Source organism: Rhinoderma darwinii, chromosome 1 (assembly GCF_050947455.1).
Source record: "Rhinoderma darwinii isolate aRhiDar2 chromosome 1, aRhiDar2.hap1, whole genome shotgun sequence".
Classification (NCBI taxonomy): Eukaryota; Metazoa; Chordata; class Amphibia; order Anura; family Rhinodermatidae; genus Rhinoderma; species Rhinoderma darwinii.
In genome coordinates this window covers 396,417,663-396,439,702 of record NC_134687.1, presented here as the reverse complement: position 1 = coordinate 396,439,702, position 22,040 = coordinate 396,417,663, and the positions used below count along the sequence as shown (strand labels likewise).

The window sequence follows — 22,040 nt, the reverse complement described above, 5'->3', positions numbered from 1 at the left end:
AGTTTAGTTACCCTTTAAATGAACATATAATTATCCTAACTTACAGCACTGATGTCCTTCTGCATTTTCATCTATGGTCACTAACTTTACAAGAAACCGTAAGGCCGGGTTTCCACGTAGCGTAAACGATGCAGAATTTCTGCAAAGGAATTCTGTGCAGAAATTCTGCTGCATTTACAGTAGCAGCAAAATGAGTGGTTGAGATTAAGAAAACCTCATCCCACCGCTCCGGGCAAAAAAACGCAGCCCAAACATTAATTGACCTGCGGTGCGGAATTTAAATCTGCAGCATGCCATTCTATGCTGCGTTTTTGTAGATTTTCTGTTGTGGATTTTCCCCATTGAATTCAATGGGAATGCAAAACCCGCAACAGAAAGCCAAGTGTCGCTACTTTTGCGGCAGAATCGCAGAGTTTACGTCGAAAAAAATCGAAACTCCGGAAAAAAAATAATTAAATCATACCCAGAACGCTCTCCTTCTTCCTGCAGTCCGGCCTCCTGGGATGACGTTTCATCCCACGTGACCGCTGCAGCCAATCACAGGCTGCAATATCACATGGCCTGCAACATCATCCAGGGAGGCTGAACTACGTGCAGAGAAGAGGGAGAGGGTAAGTATGAAAGTTTTTTGTTCGCCTCACAGTGCCGCATTCCGCGGCGGAAATTCAGTTCAAAAAATCACACCACGTTGTTACGGTTTTTCTGACGGAAGGTGCTGCGGGTTCCAGGTCGGATACGCTGCGTTATTTTTACGCAGCGAATCCGTCCCGTGGGAACCTGGCCTAAGAAGAATATAAGAAATTTTGTACTATATCTTAGAGAAAAATGGCTTTTTCCACTTCTCAAGCTCCCCAAATGTTCACCCACTCCGAATTCACTAGTAAATTGTCTCCTCAAGACGAACTATCAGCTCACTGAAGGCTCAGTTTACACGCTGCCCATTAAAGTTTATGGAGAGGGGAAGGAGTGAGCAAAGTGAGTGGAGGCAAAGACACACAGATGCTGCTCAGCTTCTAGTAAGTGTCATCTCTCACCCCAGAGCTGGATTCACCACTACACAGCTCAGTACTGCTGTATAATCTCTTCCATGCTGCTGCTTGTGTGTGTGCTGCAAAGATAGGAGAGCAGGTTGCTCTCTTCTCTGTGCAGATATTCTAGCAGTTAAGCTTCTCCCACTAGCTCAGAGAAAACTGAGCATTAGAGATAGAGCCTGCAGAGAGGAAAACGGATATTAAATGCAAAATACATAAACTGGCCAGAAATAGTGTTATTACACACATGCTTATTAAGTCACCTAAAAGGTTAGGTACATTTAAATAGAATAACTTATGAATATTGAGATATGAGAACATGAATATGCTTCTGAACCCTTATACAAAGTAACTATGTTCAATATTCTATGGAAACTTATTAGTCAAGTCAGGATAAATCTAGAGCAGTTTCTGAATCAAGACTTAGCTGTCTGACCGGTATCACGGTTAGCCACAAGATCTCTCAAAACTGCTTTTTTGCTACCCCATCACAAAGAGAGTCCCTCCAGCTTTCCTCTGTTAGTTCTCCACAGCAGTCAATGATAGAAAAATACACCTAGCCTTTTCACTGGATAAAAAGATGCTTGTAGAATATGAAACAATCTACCAAATATGTATTATTCCATTACTATCCTGTGTTTTGTTGCCAATGTGTTAATAGGTAAGAAATAACATAACCTTTATCTTAATTTGAAGTCTATACCAGACGCATACATAAAGCAGAGGGTCCACATGGGAATAAAAATCCAAATGGCACCATTTCTATTGCTGGTTCATGCCCTCACGTACTCTTAGTCAGGGATATAAGGGGCCTGGCACCTAACTATTATCCATCTCTAAGGACAAAAAGCCAGAATGACCCTTTAGCAGATTCCCTCGTCACTAACCGTTTTAGAATCCCACATAAGAGCATAGTAAAAATACCTAAATTAAGACTTTGGATTACATTGGCTAGACAATTTATATTCTGAATCACTTTAGTCTTATGGGACGGTTGTGTCCTATTCCATTTGCTAGCTATATGCTGTAAAACGCATTTCATTTTGGTATTTTAACCTAAAAAGGTGGCACGTGAGCAGGTCTTCTATTACAAAGCAAAAATAAAAACACAAAACAAGTAAACAGAGTTTTTCCAGAGAAATACGCCCTAATGACAGTTTTTTTTGTAGGCAAAAAAAAATAAATCAATCTGCCTCAGAATTCCTTTAGGAAATTTAAGGCAGATTTTAAAATGCCTGCGTTATTTTTTCTGCAGCGTATTTTTACCCGCAGCCATTGAATCAAAGGGGGGAGGGGGCAATTTCGGCCTTTATTGGCACGTTCAGACGACGGATTCAAAAAACTGTGTGAACGGACACAAATAAACTTACATTCCTTGTTTATGCATTGGAAGAGGGGTGTTGCCCGAATAGTTTATTTACATGCTGGTTTTGCGGACCTTTTTTAATGCGAGTTGCGCAAATCATGGCAAGAAAATTCCACAAAACTGGTATGTGTAAATGCGTCCTTAAATAGCAGTAGGAGAGAATCACATAAGTCTGTTGCTTTAGAATCAATGTAAAGTACTTTCCATAAGCAGAGGTTACACACAGTGCTGTAAAAAAAAAAAAAACACCCGCAAAAGTATGTGATGGAATTCTCTCCTGGAATTAGTTGACCCAATCACAAAAGCCCCTAAAGGTTTTACAGTATTAAATAGCATAATTTTCATAAATAACAGATTAACACCTGAGCCATATTAAATGATTTACAGATTAGCAAAAATACAGTTTAGATCCTAAATAGATACACAGATTAGTTCATGGACCAATCATATAGATCTACGTGAATCAAACGCAATATTCAAGAATACACTGATTAAACAATTTATTGTTCGGTTAATTAAAAACCACAATAATTAAAAGATGCTTAGTCAATCTGATTTCGTATCTGAACTTCTATAGAGCAATTGCAAAAAAGTCAAGGCCAATAGATGTTACATTGCTAGGTGCTTGCAATAAGATACCCAATTAAAGCCCTTATCCTACTGTAAAGGAAAAAATAATACCGGACAACCCTTTTAATATTTGTTCTGACTTGGGTGTCTAATGGTAGGGCGCAGGCACCACCATGTTGTTGCTGGTAAATTCTTAGGCCCCATGCACATGACTGTATTTTTCATCCGGAATTACGGACCATAATTCTGGAGCCATTTATTTCTATGGGATACGGACACCTTTCCGTATTTTTATGGATGGGTGTCCGTTCCGTAGAAACGATAGAATATGACCTTTTTTTTTGTCCCTATGTCGTATTTAGATTTGAGATAGATAGATTTGAGAGAGATAGATAGCGTATTTTTCGGACTATAAGACACAGTTTTTAGCAAGAATAAATCTTGCTAAAAAGTCCCTGCGTCTTATAGTCTGCAGTCAAGGGCCGGGCGCCATGACCGCTTCATTACTTAACCCCTACCCGACCCATGATGTGCCGGCACATCATGGAGCTGGAGGGGGTGATGTATGGAGCGGGCTCACGCGCTGAGCCCGCTCCATACACTGCAGGTGTCAGCTTCTGACACGCTGTTATAACGGCTAGGGACAGGGATTTCGCTGTTCCTGGCAGTTTAAAGGGCTTGTGCCGTAAAACACATGTATGCCCTATCCACGGGATAGAGGATACATGTGTGATCGATAAACCCCGTTCTAGCCTTCTGTGCTCTCCCGGCCACCTTTTCCCATTTTTCCCCAAGCACAATGTGAAAAATAATTAGTCACACAACAAAATAAGCCCTCTCACCGCTCAATCGATAAAAAAAAAATATAAAAAAAAGTTTTGGCTCTCAGAATGTGGTGAAACAGAATTAATTATTTTTTTAACAAATAATTTTTTCCCTATTTTCTGTTTTTTTCTTATAGTCCGAAAAATACAGTATGAGAAAGATAGATCTAAATTGCAATTTATTTTTTTTGTGTTATACAAATAAGGCTTATTATTATTTCTATCTACCTATCTCTATCTATATCTTTCATTTCATATATATATTGATGTATTGTACAGTTTTAGGCTGGGGATACATGGCAACTTTGGGTGCGACACCGGTTGCATGGACAAAGATCGATTTGGAAAATTTGCACTCCAAAAGCCAGCTTGTGCACCAGTCTTTGTAAGCTCCGCCTTGTGCCCAGCGTATATGAAATGCTCACATATTTGGTACCGTTGAAGTCGGCAGAAGTTGCCAAGTACGTATTCAGGTGTTTTTACCCAGTGGCATGCACCAGATGTCAAAAAAGGTCACCTGAATTCACATATTTGAGAAAAAAAAATGGCAGATTTTTTTTTTTCCATTAGAGTCAATTAATTGTCTGGAAAAAAAAATAGGGCTAAAATCTTTTATATGTCACTAAACGAATACCTTGAGGGATCTAATTTCCAAAAAATAGTCATTTTGGGGGGTGTTGACTTCACTTCACAACATCTGCACTGGTCGTATGGTGTCAGAAAACCAGCTTTGGAAAACTTGCTCTCCAAAAGCCATTTTGCGAACAATTCATTGGAAGCTCCGCCTAGCACCCAGCGTGTAAGACATACACACGTATTTGGTATCGTTAAAGTCGGCAGAAGTTGCCAAATATGTATTTAGGTGTGTTTACCATTTCCCTTTTGCATTTTTTAAAAAGTAAAATATATTACTTATTTTTTTACACAATATGGAAGCCCAACATGTTCTGACAAAAACAAGACCAAATACATGTAGGATGGAAGAGTAATAGAAGTACAATTTGCTTTTAAATTGGCACATGGCGAAAACTTGAAAATGGGCCTGGTCAGGAAGGGGGGGGGGGGGAATAAAGTCTCAGGTCAGGAAATGGTTAAAAACGGATTGTGACAAAGAAAATGTAAATAAAAAAAAAAGCCCAAAAAACACAAGTGTCATTATTTTGCATAATTTTATCACCTATAAATTACATTAAAACAAAAAACCTACACATATTAGGTATCTACACGTCCGTTTTTCACATCCGAGATGCGCAACACCCGCGTGAATCTAGCCTTACATGGAAAGGCCTTGTGAACCGCAATCGCGGATAGTATAGGGCACATTATATCCTATGGGCCAATGCATATGACAGTGGTTTCCACGGTCCATGCATTGCCCAGAGCCCGGTCCGTAAAATAATGAGGACATGTCATTTTACGAGCCGCATCTGCAGGCCAGGCTCAGTGAACTCAATGCACGGTCCATGATTGCGGACAGCCCGGCGAATGACACTGCTCAGGCAGTCCTTGCCGTAATCATGGACCGTGCACACAGCTATGGTCGTGTGCATGAGGCCTAATAGTTACAAATAAAATTAGTTTTGTGTCGGAGAGCAATAACTTTTTTATGTTTCTATCGATTAAGCGATGTGAGAACTTATTTTAAGTAGGGCAAGCTGTAGTTTTTATTTAACCATAAGGCTACACGCACACGTTCCCAAATTTGGTACAGAAAATCCACAGGTAAATGCATGTAATTCCACAGTTAAAATCCGCACCAAATAGTATGGTTTTTTTTGTGTGGTTTTAACATTTTGATGCAAAAATAGTTGCGTTTTTATGTTGCAGATTTTAGAGGTATTAAAAAAAAACAAAAAAAAAAACTAGTCAAATACAATTCACAAGCGGAAATGCAAGATAAATTGACATGCTGCAGATTTTAAAATATGCACTGCATGTCAATTTATGTGCAGAAAAAAATAAAATCTGCAACGTGTAGATGAAAGGTCTTCAAATGTCCTTTACTTTTTTGGAACTGTATTACGCTGCGGATTTGCCGCAAAAAAATATGCACAGTGTGCATTTGGCCTTACGGGGTACATGCTCGTTTCTTATTCCATTTTTTGGGGAGATGAGCAGATCAAAATACAGCTTTTTTTTTACACTGCGTCCACCATGCGGTTTAAATAATGTAAAATTGTAATAGTGCAGACTTTTAAAAACACTGCGATACCAATTATGTTTTTTTTTTTTCAACAGAGGGTATTTTGTAACTTAAAGTATTTTAAAAATAAAATTGGAGATTTGAACCAGTGATCGCTTGCACGACATACGGCAATACTAATGTATTGAAGTAGATTGTGATTTTGGCCCCAAGAATGACATGACAATCAGTAACCACATCACGGGGGGGGGGGGGGGGGGGGCGGGGAGGCTTCCCCCCTCTAATGGCTTAGACGCTGCCGTTGCTAGTGACCTTATTGAACCAAGGCGTTAAAGCGAGTAGGATCATGCTCGTTGCATTCAATTGTCAACTGTTTCACACAGCCGATATCCACTTAGTCCGCTCCATACTTCCCCTTGGTGGCTATGACTTAACTATAAGCCAAATGTCGCAAGGGTTTAAAAAAAAAACAAAAAACAACACGTGGTATACTAACATTTCCAGCAAAACAAAAGCGCAAACTCACTTAACCCCTTAATGACCGGGCCATTTTGCACGTTAATGATCAAGGATTATTTTTTGTTTTTTCACAGTCACATTCCAAGAGTCGTAACTTTTTTTTTATTCCGTCGACATAGCTGTATAAGGGCTTGTTTTTTGCGGGACGAGTTGTATTTTGTAATTGTACCATTTTTAGATGCTTATAATATATTAACTTTTATTAACTTTATTTTAGGAGAGAATTGAAAATAAGCAGCTATTCCAGCATTGATTTTCACTTTAAAAATTTACGCTGTTTACTATGCAGCGTAAATAACATGTTAAAGGGGTTGTCCGAGATCTATTTTTACAGTAAATTTAAACACACATTGCACATATTTACAGTTGAATAATATACTTACCTGTGCAATCTTGCTTCTGTTCTCCTCTCTGGCTGCTCTTTTCTTCGGATCACATGACTTCTGACGTCACTTTTTCATCCTCCTCCACGGTCGTGTCGTATCCCGATCACATGGTCTCGCCCCAGAGAGACCTCGGATGGGATACGACACGTCACTGGTGACGTGTCGTTTCTGCGGGTGCTGGTTGCTTAGTGCCCGCCCAGCCTATGCAGCTTTTCACTGTGAGCGCGCTTATGCGTATTCACAGTGAAAAAGGACGGCACCTGGGACTAGCACAGTCTACGTGGTACAGTGGCAGCATCTGTACTTTTACTTCTTACGCTGCCAAAGCCTACCCATAGTAGGCTTTGATAAGGGACTATATAATATGCAGCACACGGGTCACATGCAGCCCAGCTTGTAGCTTTCCTTAGTGAGGGAAAGCTACAAGCAGGGCTGTGGCTGGTGAGTCTTAGGGTATGTGCACACACACTAATTACGTCCGTAATTGACGGACGTATTTCGGCCGCAAGTCCCGGACCGAACACAGTGCAGGGAGCCGGGCTCCTAGCATCATAGTTATGTACGATGCTAGGAGACCCTGCCTCGCTGCAAGACAACTGTCCCGTACTGTAAACATGATTATACTACGGGACAGTTGTCCTGCAGCAAGGCAGGGACTCCTAGCATAGTACATAAGTATGATGCTAGGAGCCCGGCTCCCTGCACTGTGTTCGGTCCGGGACTTGTGGCCGAAATACGTCTGTCAATTACGGACGTAATTAGTGTGTGTGCACATACCCTTACAGTCACTCCCAGTGCACACTGCATGCGGCAGCCAGTCTGACTGAGTCTCTGACCAGTCACCACCCACACGCAGCAGACACACAGACGTTGCCGGCAGGATAGATTGAAATAGTGCCTGTCGTTATTCAATAAACCCTCAACTACTACTGTTTCGCAGGTATTGAATATGACAGCTTGTATAGTCTAGTGGTTAGCTTAGCTGCCTTACTTTAGGAAGGTTGCTGGTTCAAAGCCCAGCAGGGTTGTATATTTTTTTATATATTAATATCTTATTTGTATTGGGCTTTGTTCACACTAGAATTAATATAGGTTTACCTCTTTTCCATCAGAGGAAGAGAGGATCGATACGTTAAACGGAAAGCAACGGTTCCATTAGAATTACCATTGCTTTCAATGGTAATTCTTTTGTATCAGTTGCTTTCCGTTTGTCTCTGTTCGCTAGGTTGCCGTTCTTTTGAACGTAAATAAAAGTTCTGCAGACTGCACTTTAAAAAAAATGGAAACTTAGCGAACGGAGACAAACGGAAAGCAACGGATACAAAAGAATTACCATTGAAAGCAATGGTAATTCTAATGGAACCGTTGCTTTCCGTTTAACGTATCGATCCTCTCTTCCTCTGACGGAAGAGAGGTAAACGTATAGAAACGCTAGTGTGAAAGAAGCCTTAGGGCCTGTTCACATCACCGTACATTTCCGTTCCGGGGTTCCGTCCGAGGGTTCCGTCGGGGGAACCCCGCAACGGAAAGTGAAACTGATAGCACAGCTTCCGTTTCGGTCACCATTGATCTCAATGGTGACGGAAACATCGCTAATGCTTTCCATTCGTCACCATTCCGTCTGGTTTCCGGTTTTCCGACGGAATCAATAGCGTAGTAGACTGCGTTATTGATTCCGTCGGAAAACCGGAAACCAGACGGAATGGTGACGAACGGAAAGCATTAGCGATGTTTCCGTCACCATTGAGATCAATGGTGACCGAAACGGAAGCTGTGCTATCAGTTTCACTTTCCGTTGCGGGGTTCACCCGACGGAACCCCGGAACGGAAATGAACGGTGATGTGAACAGGCCCTAAGTTGTTATTATGTGTTTTTTACAGGTTGGGTCCTTGGTACTACATCAAGTTCAAGGACTACTTCAATGACACCTTTTTTATTTTGAATAAAACTGTTAACCAGTGTTGCGTGTGTTATTTTATTTCATTACAATATTTTTTTCTACGTCCTTCTCATTTATTTAAAAATTTATTACTAGTGCATTATTAATGGCCACTGTCTAAGGGCGGATTCACACGAACGTGATCCCGTCCGTGTGTGTGCGCGTTATGCATCAGTGTGCTTTTCGATTGTCATGCGTTATTCACGTACTCACAAAGCCAGCCCATTTTTTTCTCCTTTTTTCCACCAAATTGCTGCGTAAATCACGCACCAAACACACGTGTGTGGTGCGTGGTTTTCACGCACGCATTGACTTCAATGTGAGTGTAGGTGCACGATAACACACCAATAGAGGACAAGCAGTATGTTTCACGCAGCGGACACTCGCTGCGTGAAAAGTCAACGGCCCCATTGAAATAAATGGGTCGCGTGTGTTGTGCGTTTTTGCTAAGCACAGCACACGGACATGATTCACGCTTGTGTAACTCGTGCCTAAGGCCCCATTCACACCAGGGTGAATCTTGTCCGTGTGCTGATCGTCGAAACCACGCACAGCACACGCGACCCATTTATTTCAATGGGGCCGTTCACACTTGCGTGACTTTTCACGCAGCGAGAGTCCGCTGCGTGAAACATACTGCATGTCCTCTATTGGTGCGTTATCATGCACCTACACTCACATTGAAGCCAATGCGTGCGTGAAAACCACGAACCGCACACACGTGTTTGGTGCTTGATTTACGCAGCAATTTGGTGGAAAATGTGAAAAACATAATGGGGAGGATAACATTTGCTCACCATCCTTCAAAAATGTCAGCAAGGAAACACAAGTCCAGTGAAGGATGTCAGCGGGGAGGAGCAAGGACTGCTCACATGAACTCTTGGAAGGTACGTGCACGCTCATTGCAGCCTGCAATGCATGCAGGGAAAAGAAGTTTCATCAGAAGGAAAGATCAACAAACCAGACCTGAACTGCATGTAAATAAGCTGTGCTAAATTCAAAGAAGAGATGTGGTAAATTATTATTTTTTTTTTAAATAATGCTTTATTTAGGTTGTCTGTATAAGGGGTAATGTATGACACAGTTTTTGAAAACATTTTGGTATCTCGGACAACCCCTTTAACTTTATTCTATGGGTCGGCACGATTACGGGGATACCAAATATGTTAAGGTTTTATATGTTTTTTCTACGTTTGCACAATAAAAAGCCTTTTAGAAAAAAATTACGTGTTTTTGCATCGCCGCATTTCAAGAGCCGTAATTTTTTTATTTTTCCGTCAATGTGGCTGTATGTGGGCTTGATTTTCGCGGGCCAATGTGTAGCTTTCATTAGTACTATTTTGGGGTACATAGGACTTATAGATTACCTTTTATTTAATTTTTTATGGGGGGAATGGGAGAAAAGAGAGAATTTTGACGTTGTTTTTTGCGTTTTTTTTGGACGCCGTTCATCCGGCGGTTTTATTAATGTGTTCATTTTATTGGTGAAGTTATTACGATCGCGGGGATACCATATGTGTTATTTGTTTTGACACTTTTACTAAATAAAACCACTTTTTGGGCAAAAGAAGTAGTTTTATTTGATTTTGACTAATTATTTTTATTTTTTTTTCAAACTTTATTTAACGGATTTACTTTTTTTTTTTTAGTCCCACCAGGGGACTTTACTATGCGATCTGCCGATCGCATATATAATGCTTTGGTATACTTAGTATAGCAAAGCATTATTGCCTGTCAGTTTTACACTGACAGGCAATCTATTAGGTCATGCCTAAGGCATGGCCTAACAGGCATTTGCTGAAGGCAGACCTGGGGGTGTTTGTTAGGCCCCCGGCTGCTATGGAAACCCGACGGCGACCCGCAATTTCTTTGCGGGGGCTCCGATGGGGTGACAGAGGGAGCTGTTGACATTTAATGGGTTAAACTGCCGGAATCGGAGCGTGCTTCGATTCCGGCAGTTGCAGCAGGAGCCAGGCTCTGTATAACAGCCGTGCTCCTGCCGCTTATCGCGTGGGTACAGTGGCAGTACCCGCGCCATCACAGGACGGATATATCCATCCTCCTGCGCGAACTAGCAGCTGCAGAGGACGGATATATACGTCCTTCGGCGTTAAGGGGTTAAACTGCACATAGTTTAAAAAAAACAATAAAAAAAAAATTTTTAAAAAGCAAACCGCTGAATCCACCCCCCACTAAAAATAACTTGTATATACCCCAAAATTGTGGCATTAACTAAAATCAATAAAATACAACTCATCTCACAACAAAAAAATTCAACATATGCTACATCGACGAAAAACAAACAAGTTATGGAATGCAGCAAAAAAAATTAAGAAAATATCTAATAGATTCGATCTTTGAAGGGAGTTAAGCACTCTAATCCAGAATGGAGAGAGACACGCGCATGCGTGGCCATCTGTCCACAAAGTCCCCACGGCTAGCGGCCGTCTCACCAGGCAGGATGAGTTACGGGTGACCCCCGTACTTAATAGAGTGGAGACCTGCATTTATTTCAGAAATTTATCGCATATCCTGTGGATATGCCATAAATGTCTAAAATGGGGAAAAACCCTTTAAAGGGTGTATTCACGCGGTGTGGTTTTGCAGGGCGGCCGGAAACCGCATGCATTTTTACAGCTATTTGCAGCTGTTTCCATGCCATTTGTTCAGTTTGTTTTCGGCCGGGCGGCAAAAAAACACCGCGTGAATACACCGTAAAGCATTCTTAGCTTAGCGCCAGCAAAGTATTTAACCCCCTTAAGGACGCAGCCACTTTTGGACCAAATGCCATAGCCTCATTTTTACTATATGTGTTACTATATGTGGTAATAACTTGAGAATGCTTTTACCTATCCAAGCGATTCGGAGATTGTTTTCTCATGACATATTGTACTTATTATGTTAGTGAGAAAATTTGGTCGATAAATTCAATATTTTTTTGTGAAAAACACCAAAATTGAGAAAATGTGCAAAAAATTAGCATTTTCTAAATTCAAATGTATCTGCTTGTAAGACAGATAGTAATACCACACAAAATAGTTACTAGTTAACATTTCCCATATGTCTACTTTAGATAGGCATCGTTTTTTGAACGTCCTTTTATTTTTCTAGGACGTTACAAGGACTTTAGCAGCAATTTCTCACATTTTCAAGAAAATTTCAAAAGCCCATTTTTTAGGGAACAGTTCAGTTGTGAAGTGGCTTTCAGGGCCTTATATATTAGAAACCCCCACAAAATCACCACACTTCAAAAACTGCACCCCTCAAAGTATTCAAAACTGCATTCAGAAAGATTTTTAACCCTTTAGGCGTTTCAAAGGAATTAAAGCAAAGTGGAAGGAAAATTTGCAAATTTCATTTGTTTTTTGCAGAAATTCCATTTGAATAAATTTTTCCTGTAATACTGAAGGTTTTACCAGATAAACACAACTGAATATTTATTCCCCTGATTCAGCAGTTTTTAGAAATATCCAACATGTGGCCCTAGTGTGCTACTGGATTGAAATAAAGGCCCCAGAAGCAAAGGAGCGCCTAGTGGATTTTAGGGCCTTCCTTTTCTTAGATTTCAGGCACCATGTCAGGTTAAGAGAGGTCTTGTGGTGCCGAAACAAAAGGAAACACCCCAAAAAAGACCCCATTTTGTAAACTACACCCCTTGAGGAATTTATCTAGGGGTGTAGTGAGCATTTTGCCCCCACAGGTGATTCATAGATTTCATTATAATTGGGCAGTGAAAATTAAAAATTACATTATTTTCCAATAAGATGTAACTTTACCTTAAAATGGTTTAACTTTTTCAACAAATAAATGAGAAAAAGCACCCCAACATTTGTAAAGCAACTTCTTCAGAGTCCCGTCATAAACTGCTGTTTGGGCAAGCGGCAGGACTCGGAAGGGAAGGCACGCCATTTAGCTTTTGGAGCGCAGATTTTGCTGGATTGATTTCTCTGCACCATGTCGCATTTGTAAAGCTCCTAAGGTACCAGTACAGTGGAAACCCCCAAAAGTGACTCAATTTGGGAAACTACACCCCTCAAGGAATTTTTCAAGTGGTATAGTGAGCATTTTGACCCCACAGGTGTTTCATACACTGGGCAGTAAAAAAATAAAATTTAGAATTTTTTCAAAGAAAATGTTGCTTTAACCCCAAATTCATAATTTTCACAAGGGGTTAAAGAAGAAAAAGCACCCACAGTTGTTACGCAATTTCTCCTGAATACGGCAATATCCCATTTGTGGAGATAAACTGCTGTTTGAGCACGTGGCGGGGCTCAGAAGTTAAAGAGCACCATGCAACATCTGAGGCCTAGTACGATGGCATTTACTGCCCTGTGTCATGAAAACAGAGGCTCTGGGGTGTCAAAACATTAGAAACCCAGAAAAGTGACCCCATTTAGGAAACTAAACCCGTCAAAGAATTCATCTAGCGGTATAGTGAGAAGATTTAGATTGTAATGGAACACCTTTCAAGGTATTCATCTAGGGGTATAGTGAGAATTTTTAATTTGTGAAGTGACAACCCTCTAGGTATTCATCTAGGGGTATAGTGAGAATTTTTAATTTGTGAAGTGACAACCCTCTAGGTATTCATCTAGGGGTATAGTGAGAATTTTTAATTTGTGAAGTGACAACCCTCTAGGTATTCATCTAGGGGTATAATAAGATATACTTTAATTTTAGTAAATAAGGAGGACAACCTGGAAAACCCGCAATGGAGGGAGAGGGAATGGCAGGTCCCACGACCAACCTACCCACCATTCCATAAAATCCAGCACAAAAAATAAATGAAAGGCCTCAGCAAAACAAGATTTGCTGAGATAACCAATCTCATCTGGATTTATTCCTCTCACCAAGATTTGCAACCTAGGTGAGAAAGACACTCCCTCGGGTCCTTGGTATAGTGAGAATTTTTAGTTTTGTTTCAGGTGGTTTTTTACAAATTTTAAATGGGGCAGGTTAGTAAAAAAAAAATTAAGAATTGGTCATGGCCAACATGGGAGACAGAAAAGGTGAATGAAGAATAAATAAATAAAAAATTCAAGGAGGTATGATATATTTTGAAACATTGTATCATGCACAGGCCGGGATTTGTGGGACACGTCTCACAACGGTATGTGGCGCCCTTACGAATGCCTTGCTTGGTGCACACACTGCATTTTATTTGGGGCTTCTGTTTTTTTTTTTCAGTGGGGGGGGGGGGGGGGGATTTCTGTGGGGAAATGCTGGCCGGGATTTGTCCTGCTGACAGAAGAACCAGATGAACTGCCCTATCCTACCTGGTCATCAAATATCAGGGGCTTGACCTTTTCCTGAAATTGCAGGAACGTATCCCCACCGCCATCGTATCTGTAGAGGACAAAGGCGTTGTATAAAGCCATCTGTGTAAGATGCACAGACAGCTTTTTATACCATACCTTGGTCTTGCGCATGGCGCTGTATGGTTTTATGACCATGTCAGACAGGTCAACACCACCCATATGTTTGTTGTTCTCCTTTACGCAGAATGGTTTGGGGACTTGAGTGGTGGATCCGCGTACAGGGACAAGGCTGCCTCTGCTGTCATGAATGCTGGTCAGCATAAGGACATCCCTTTTATCCTTATACTTCAGGAGGAGCAGATCGTCGCTGCAGACAGCTCTGCTCTCTCCTCATTTTAGTATCGGACCCAGCAAAGTTTTGGGGAGGCCCTTCTGATTTTTGCGGATTGTTCCACATGCCAAGGTGGATCTGGACGAGAAAACTTTTAGCAATGGGACGCTGTTATAAAAGTTGTCCAGATATAAATGATATCCTTTGCCAATCAAAGGATGAATAAGATCCCATACGATCTTACCACTAATTCCTAGGAAGTGGTGGCATTATGGGGCATCTATATGGGAGTCTTTCCCCTCATAAACTCTAAAAGAGTAGGTGTAACCAGTGGCACTTTCACATAGTTTGTACAGTTTTATGCCGTACTGGGCTCTTTTATTAGGTAGATACTGCCTGAAGTGTAGTCTACCCTTGAAGCTTACTAATGATGCATCCACCGAAATTTTTTTTTGGGGGGTATAAACTTGGGAAAAACTTTGGGGGTAGTGGGCAATTAATAGTCTTATTTTATACAGCCTATCAAAATTTGGGTCCTGTGGGCGTGGGCACTGACTATTGTCATTCAGGAACTTTAGGATGGCTTCGAATCGCTTCCTTGCAGTCACTGTGCGGTAAAGGGGGGCGTTATATAAAATATTAGGGAACCAATAGTCTCTAATACTGGCCTTTTTTACGAGACCAAAACTTAAAAATAAGCCCCAAAACTTACGCAATTCCACTGCGTTTGTGGGGGTCCAATTGTGGCTTCTCCCATAATAAGAGTCAGGGTTCTGGAAGATAAATTATGCCGCATAGATGTTGGTCTGCTGGACCATTAAATCTAAAAGGGCGTCAGAAAAAAAAACCTTTAAAATAATCAATGGGGCTGAAATAGTGTAAATTTGAATGCCTGAGGGGGCTGTAAATTCAGGCACCTGGGAGGTATAATTGTCCGCAGCTTCCAATGTCAGCTCAGGCAGAGCAGGACCTACGGCTCCTCTGCGCAGATGGGGGGGGGGGGTGCAGACTCAGAGTCACTGGATAAAGATGAAAATGAAAGCACGAACTGTGCTTCACCTTCACTTGCGCTGTCCGTATTAGAACACATTTCACATGCTTCCTCGGCTGTGAAGACTTTTGGCCATATTAAATAATTTAGTTCAGCTACTAACTAAACTAACCAATTTTTTTTGTAACTTTTTTTTTAATTTAAAAAAATAAATAAAAAACTTTAAAAAAAATAAAAAACTGTGCTACTCAACTGCGGAATGAGAACAGACCAGCGACCCTGCTGTTTTCAATGAGTAAGGGTACCCTACCTACTAGGGGAAAAACTAAATGAGACGCGGCATTGGTACCCAACAGGAACTAGGGCAGTGGGCAATCTAGGGACACAGCAGGGTGATGGTGACCAGGTACTGCGCTAGGTGATAGCTGGGCACAGATCACAGCACGGCAGAAGGACACTCTGGGTGACTGAAATTATATAATCATATTTGATAACCAGTGGGCACCAAAGGGGGTGATCACTGGTCACAAAAGGGGCAGATCGCTGTTTTGTTTTTGTTTAACACTGTTGAACTGTATTCTGACTGGCATCCGAGTGACAAACTTTGACAGAAATGAGCATGTCAGAGCCAGAGTTGCCAATCACAGCGCTTGCCAGCACGGGACCACTCTGATTGGTCCTGTGCCGCGAGAACCTGCTCGGCAACTGTTTATGACAGTGTCTGTTGACACGGTGACAGTTTAAAACTTGGGCGTAACTGTACGTCCAAGTGCGGGAAATCACTTTGATTTCGGACGTACAGTCTCGCCCAATCGCGGAAAAGGGGTAAAAATCCATAAAAAGAAGCATTTTCAATTTTAATTCAGTGTAGACCTATAACGCATCCAGTTTCAGCAAAGCCTATAGGAAATACAGATCTTACCTGGTTGTTCTGAATAGATCCCATGTTTGAAGCAGGATTTATGGTTTTAACCAAACCAGGCATGTCACACAGAGCTTGTGATCCTTGCAAAGATGCAATTTTATTCTCATTCAGCTGCTTGTTAAGCCAGGAAATTACTAGAAATTAAAAATGTATAGTATAAATTTTCATTGATTCATTAATAATGTACTTTCGTGTAAAACACAAAACAAAAAAAACCACAAGGAGATACACACACTATTCTAGATCTCATCCATGGCTTCTTAATTTAAAAAAGGTACAGTGCCAGCATAACATTTGCAAACAGATTTAAATACAGTGACACAAAGCAGTCTTAAATGCACTTCTTTTTCAAGGGGCGCTTGTCACAATCCCAAGTCTACCTCTGTGGGATCACATCCTCACACGTGAGTGTTTATAAAAGCAATATAGAGAATAAACGGTCAGACGAACAAGCCAGTTATTTAATGTGTATGGCCACCTTGTATGGGAGGGTGAACTAAGCGTTGCTTGTGAGAATTCAGTGTGGGCCATCACTAAAACAGTGACCGCTCACAGTAGTTCGCTCTGGGGAGTTTTTTTGGGGACTGTGGAGATAGTCCGCATGGGTGTGGAATCCAGTGGGCAGGTGAGAAGCACGGTGTTCAAACCTGGGGGAGGCTGAAGTGGAGCCTAGTGAGGGGACGAGAGGGGTCCCTGGATTGATGGGCCTGTAAGGAAGGTACAGAGAAGACTGGTTGCCCTGTAGGCCTGAGACGTGGTCTAATGACTGCAGTACTGGGAAGGGCTGGACTGCTGAGTAGACCGACATCTGACTAAAAGGCGTAAGCGGTGTGAAATAACAGTCTGGGTGTGGTCTCTGGGAGACAAGTAGGGACCTGTACAAGGAGATTTTCCTGGTCAGGCATTTTGTAACTTTTAAGAGACTAAGCTTAAATGGTTACAACCCATAAAGTAGCACTGTGCCTCAGATTCTTGATGTGCCACTGGAATAACAGCTGCGTTCAGCAAAAACAATCTGTGATAGTGTTTTATGGGCTGTGATCATGTTTTCTTAAAGGGGGAACTACTCTAGTTAGCCCACATAGCCTTAAAATGTTGAAAATGCAGTCCAAATCTACAGGTTCCCTTTAAGTAAGGTGTGTTTTATTTAATCTAACCGTAAACAGAAATAATCCAGACAGTGATGAGCGATTCTAGAGTAACAGAAGTAAAAAATAAAATGTAAGCAAAAGCAAAACAGAAATATTGGTTGATGTGAGGAGAAAAAAGCCATAGCAGCAAAGATCATAAAGTGACATTGTGCCTCATTTGCCAGTAAATAACGTTATAACAATTAGTTTTGCAACACTTGCCATTCTCATTAGTCTTCAACAGTTGCTTGCTCTCTTCCAATTTCTCAGTTGTGCAGTCTAGCTGCTCTTGTAACTTCGACACCTAAGAAATACATTTTAACAAAGAAATGTCTGCACACCTCGTAGGCACAATATCAGTTGGTTTTCTACAATTTTCAGAAAGGAGGAAGGGGCACAGTGCTTGGAGGAGTGAATTGGTCGCTACTGATGGTTAGGGGGCACAGACATGTCTGAAAGTATTAAAAAGTTAAGCCACAGAAGAAAAAACGCATGCTGAATGCGTGGAAACTTGGCAGAATTTTCTCAAAGTTTGGTGGGAATTTATTAAAATTCACGTTTAATATGCCAGTCTTAGGAGTGAAATGTGCCAAAATTAAGAGGTGGACGGACACCTCTTAATAAATTTTCTGCAACTTAGGCAGTCCTAAACACAAAAAAATTGAAACCATCGCCTACTATGAGCAGGAATAATTTGCGCTAAAATTTCTGCTATTTATGTTAAGAACTTTTAAATCTGTTGGACACTTGCTGGCCCCACCCCTCCCAGCTAACCCCACCCACTCCTCATCACTTTCGAAAGGAAGGGTAGTGAAAAGTTGCAAAAATTTGCAACTCTTACACCAGAAAAATGGTTTAAACCGGTTGATGAATTAGACCCTTTGTCTGGTTTTGACAACCATTAAACTGGTCTCCCAAGAATTATAAATGGCCAGCAAGACCTCATTTTTTCTTCAGCAACATTGAGCTAGTACCATATGGATACGGGTTGCCTAAAACAGTCAACCCCTTTAAAGAAATTGCATGGCTCCCTTCAGCACTAGAATGAGATTTTTATTTTTTTTATCTTGTTACCATGATAAAATAGTGCAGTGGAAAAAAGGGCCAGGTTCACAGTCCTTGAACATTTGAAAAAATAAATACGGCGTTTCTTATCCTCTTCCCTTCAGGGCTATTTCTCGGTTTTTCATGTTCGCATATTTCTCACCACTTTCCAGTAACTTTTTTATTTATTCGTCGATCTAGTCACATTAGGGCTTATTTTTAGTGGGACAATTTGTACTTGATCACAGCACAATTAAAACAATGTACAGGGAAACTGGAGTAAAAAAAAAAAAAAAAAAAAAAAAAGAGAAACCACGAACACCCTGGCAGAAACCCATTAAAGTAAATGGTTTCCGTCAAGCGCCGGTTGTCTCAGTGGTTCAAAGGAATTGGCGCTTCTGGCATTTTCGTTCTGCTGCTCTGGCAGAGCAGGGCAACGGAAAGCCAAATGCAAACAAGTCCTAAGAGCAAAATACATTTTGTGCGTCGTGGCAATACTTATTAAATTGTGTCACGTTTGTACCCTGTGATTCAGTCTTTCATACTTGAGAATGTAAAAAAGGTTGAGCGTTAATAAGCAAAACAGTAACCTACAGTGCCTCGCAAAAGTATTAAACCCCCCCCCTCCCCCGGTTTTTCCCCGTTTTATTGCAATACAACATTGAATTAAAGTGGAGTTTTGGGAGGTTTGTACCATTTAATTTGTACCACTGTACTCTGACCCAAACAATAATTAAGACAAAAAACACAAAACTTGAATGTGCATAAGTATTCACCCCCCCCCCCCCTCCCGCCAAACGTCATTGGTTTGTGGAGTCACCATTTGCTGCAACTACAGATGCAAGTCTGTTGGGGTATGGCTGTATTAACTTAGCACATCTAGACACTGGGATTTTTGCCCATTCTTCCAGGCAAAACTGCTCTAACTCCAAGTTAGATGGGTTGTGTTTGTGTACAGCAGTCTTCAAGTCATGCCACAGATTGTATATTGAATGGAGGTCTGGACAATTCCAAGACATTCAAAGGTTTCCCATTAAACCTCTCCAGTGTATCTTTAACAGGTTCCCGACCGCTGGCCGTAAATATACGGCCAGCGGTCAGGGTCTCTAAAGTCCGCCGTATAGACTATTTACGGCGGCACTTCAAAGACTGTGCACGCGCGATCGCGTGCACACAGCTCTGTGCCCTGGCTGTTGCTAACAGCCATGGGCACTGGGCAGAATGTCAGGGGTCAATCTTTTGGCCCCTGAACATGTGATCGCTGTGACAACAAATCACAGCGATCACATGCATTTCTGCATAGAAAACAGTGTGCACGCGATCGCGTGCACACAGCCCTGTGCCCACGCGGTTACCAACAGCTCTGGGCACTGGGCAGAGTATCAGGGACCAATCTGATGGTCCCTGAACATGTGGTCGCTGTGAAAACCTATCACAGCGACCACATTTGTTTTATTTTGACTTTTCTGGCAGTAAATCTCCTGCCTCTTTTCTTCTCCTCAAACATTGTTTCAGTTTGAGGAGAAGAAGAGACTCGGGAGAATTGCTGCCAGAAGAATACAGTGAAAAAATAGTTACACTCATAAAACATTCTCTGTATAGATAGATTTCTATCTATCTATACAATCTATCTATCCATCTATCTTTTTTTCTATCTATCTACCTTTCTTTCTTTTATTCTATTAGAATAGGCAGGTAGGGAGTATATAATTATATATATATCCACATATATATAATATATATAGCAATAGCGGTTTATTTTTTTGTTAGCGGTAGTGTAGATATATATAGCAGTTAGTTTGTGTGTTTTATAAAAAAAAAAAAAAAAAAAAAAAAAAAAAAATTTGTTTTGTTAGTGTTAGTGTTAGTTACGTTATGGCGAGGAAGTTGTTTAGCGCCGAGGAGGCATACGCCATGCTGTGGTCTGAGTCGGAGACCGCATCAGAGATGGCGTCCGAGATGGAACCTGTTTTAGGTAGTGACGATGACAGCGTCACTTCAGGTTCATCTTCAGGGGACGTTGTCCCTGATGCAGTCGAAACTGCAGAACATGAAAGCGCAGGGCCAAGTAGCGCTGTAGCACGGGACAGACTGGTCCCTCCAGTCCAGGCTCTTGTATGGGCACCTGCCCCATCTTTTGGGCCTAGAATCCACGGATTTACGGCCACTCCTGGCATAACCGTGGACAATACAAATTTTGTCCAAATGGATTACTTCCATTTATTTATAACGGACGACATCCTAAATCAGATTGTCCACGAAACAAATTTATATGCCACGCAATATATAAGGCAGAAACCTTCATCCACCCATGCCAGAGATTGGACGCCCACCAATTTGCAGGAATTAAAAAAATTTTTGGGGCTCACCCTAAATATGGGTATTGTCAAAAAGCCCTCCATTAGGTCTTACTGGTCAACAAGACCCGCCCAAGCCACCCCAGTATATTCTGCAGTAATGCCCAGGTCTCGTTATGAGACAATAATGAGGTTCCTCCACTTCAATGACAACGCACAGGCCCCCCCAAGTACCGATGCAAACCGGGATCGGTTGTTCAAAATAAGACCGCTAATAAATTCCCTGAATAATTTATTTCTGCAACTCTACACCCCTGAGCAGAATGTAAGTGTGGACGAATCCCTCCTCAACTTTCATGGCAGACTTAGCTTTCGCCAATATCTACCTTCCAAAAGGGCAAGATATGGCGTTAAGCTCTACAAATTGTGTGAAAGCGGGTCAGGATATACCACCGCCTTCAGGATTTATGAAGGGCGGGACCGCACAATAAATGTTCCTGGATGCCCCCCTGATCTTTCCACCAGCAGTAAGATCGTGTGGGAGATAATGCAGCCTCTACTTCACAAGGGGTACCACCTGTACTGTGATAATTTTTATTCGAGTGTGCCCCTGTTTAGGCATTTGCATGCTGCAAGGACTGGGGCATGTGGTACCATGCGCAAAAACCGAATTGGTTTTCCACAGCAATTAGTGGGGAAGCGCATGGTAAAGGGGGACTCCTGTGCTTATGCATCTGAAGAATTGCTGGCGGTCAAGTTCAGGGATCGCAAAGACGTGTATGTGCTAAGCACGATTCATACCGCAGGAACAGTGGCAGTGAGGGAAAGAGGGGCAACATCGGACAAGCACAAACCAGTGAGCGTGTCCGAATATAACAAGTACATGGGGGGGGGGTGGATTTAAGCGACCAGGTTTTACAGCCCTATTTAGTAAAACGCAAAACTAAAACCTGGTACAAAAAGGTGGCCATTTATTTGTTACAGGTGGCAATCCACAATTCATTTGTGCTCTACAAAAAAAACAGGCAGAGATACATACCTGGATTTCCAGGAAAAAATTATTGAAGGCCTCATTTTTGATGTTCAGGACACCCGAGAATGCCCCCAGTCTGAGGATGTCACGCGACTGACTGAAAGACACTTCATCAGTCGGATTCCCCCAACAGCAACCAGAAGCAAACCTCAGAAAAAGTGCCGCGTCTGCAGAAAAGACGGGCACCGCAATGATTCCCGATATTTCTGTCCCTCATGTCCCTCGCAACCAGGCCTGTGCATTGAGCCATGT

General features: G+C 41.7%; 1 protein-coding gene across 1 annotated transcript in view; it reads right to left on the bottom strand.

Moving 5' to 3' along the window:
• Window positions 1–22,040, bottom strand: part of LOC142742591 (spindle assembly abnormal protein 6 homolog) — a 129,568-nt gene that overhangs the window by 16,040 nt on the left and 91,488 nt on the right. Inside the window, exons 12-13 of the mRNA XM_075852515.1 lie at window positions 17,637–17,718; window positions 16,282–16,418 (exon numbers count right to left, since the gene is read on the bottom strand). Of these exons, the coding sequence (XP_075708630.1) occupies window positions 16,282–16,418; window positions 17,637–17,718 (219 nt within the window). The remainder of the gene's footprint in view (window positions 1–16,281; window positions 16,419–17,636; window positions 17,719–22,040) is intronic.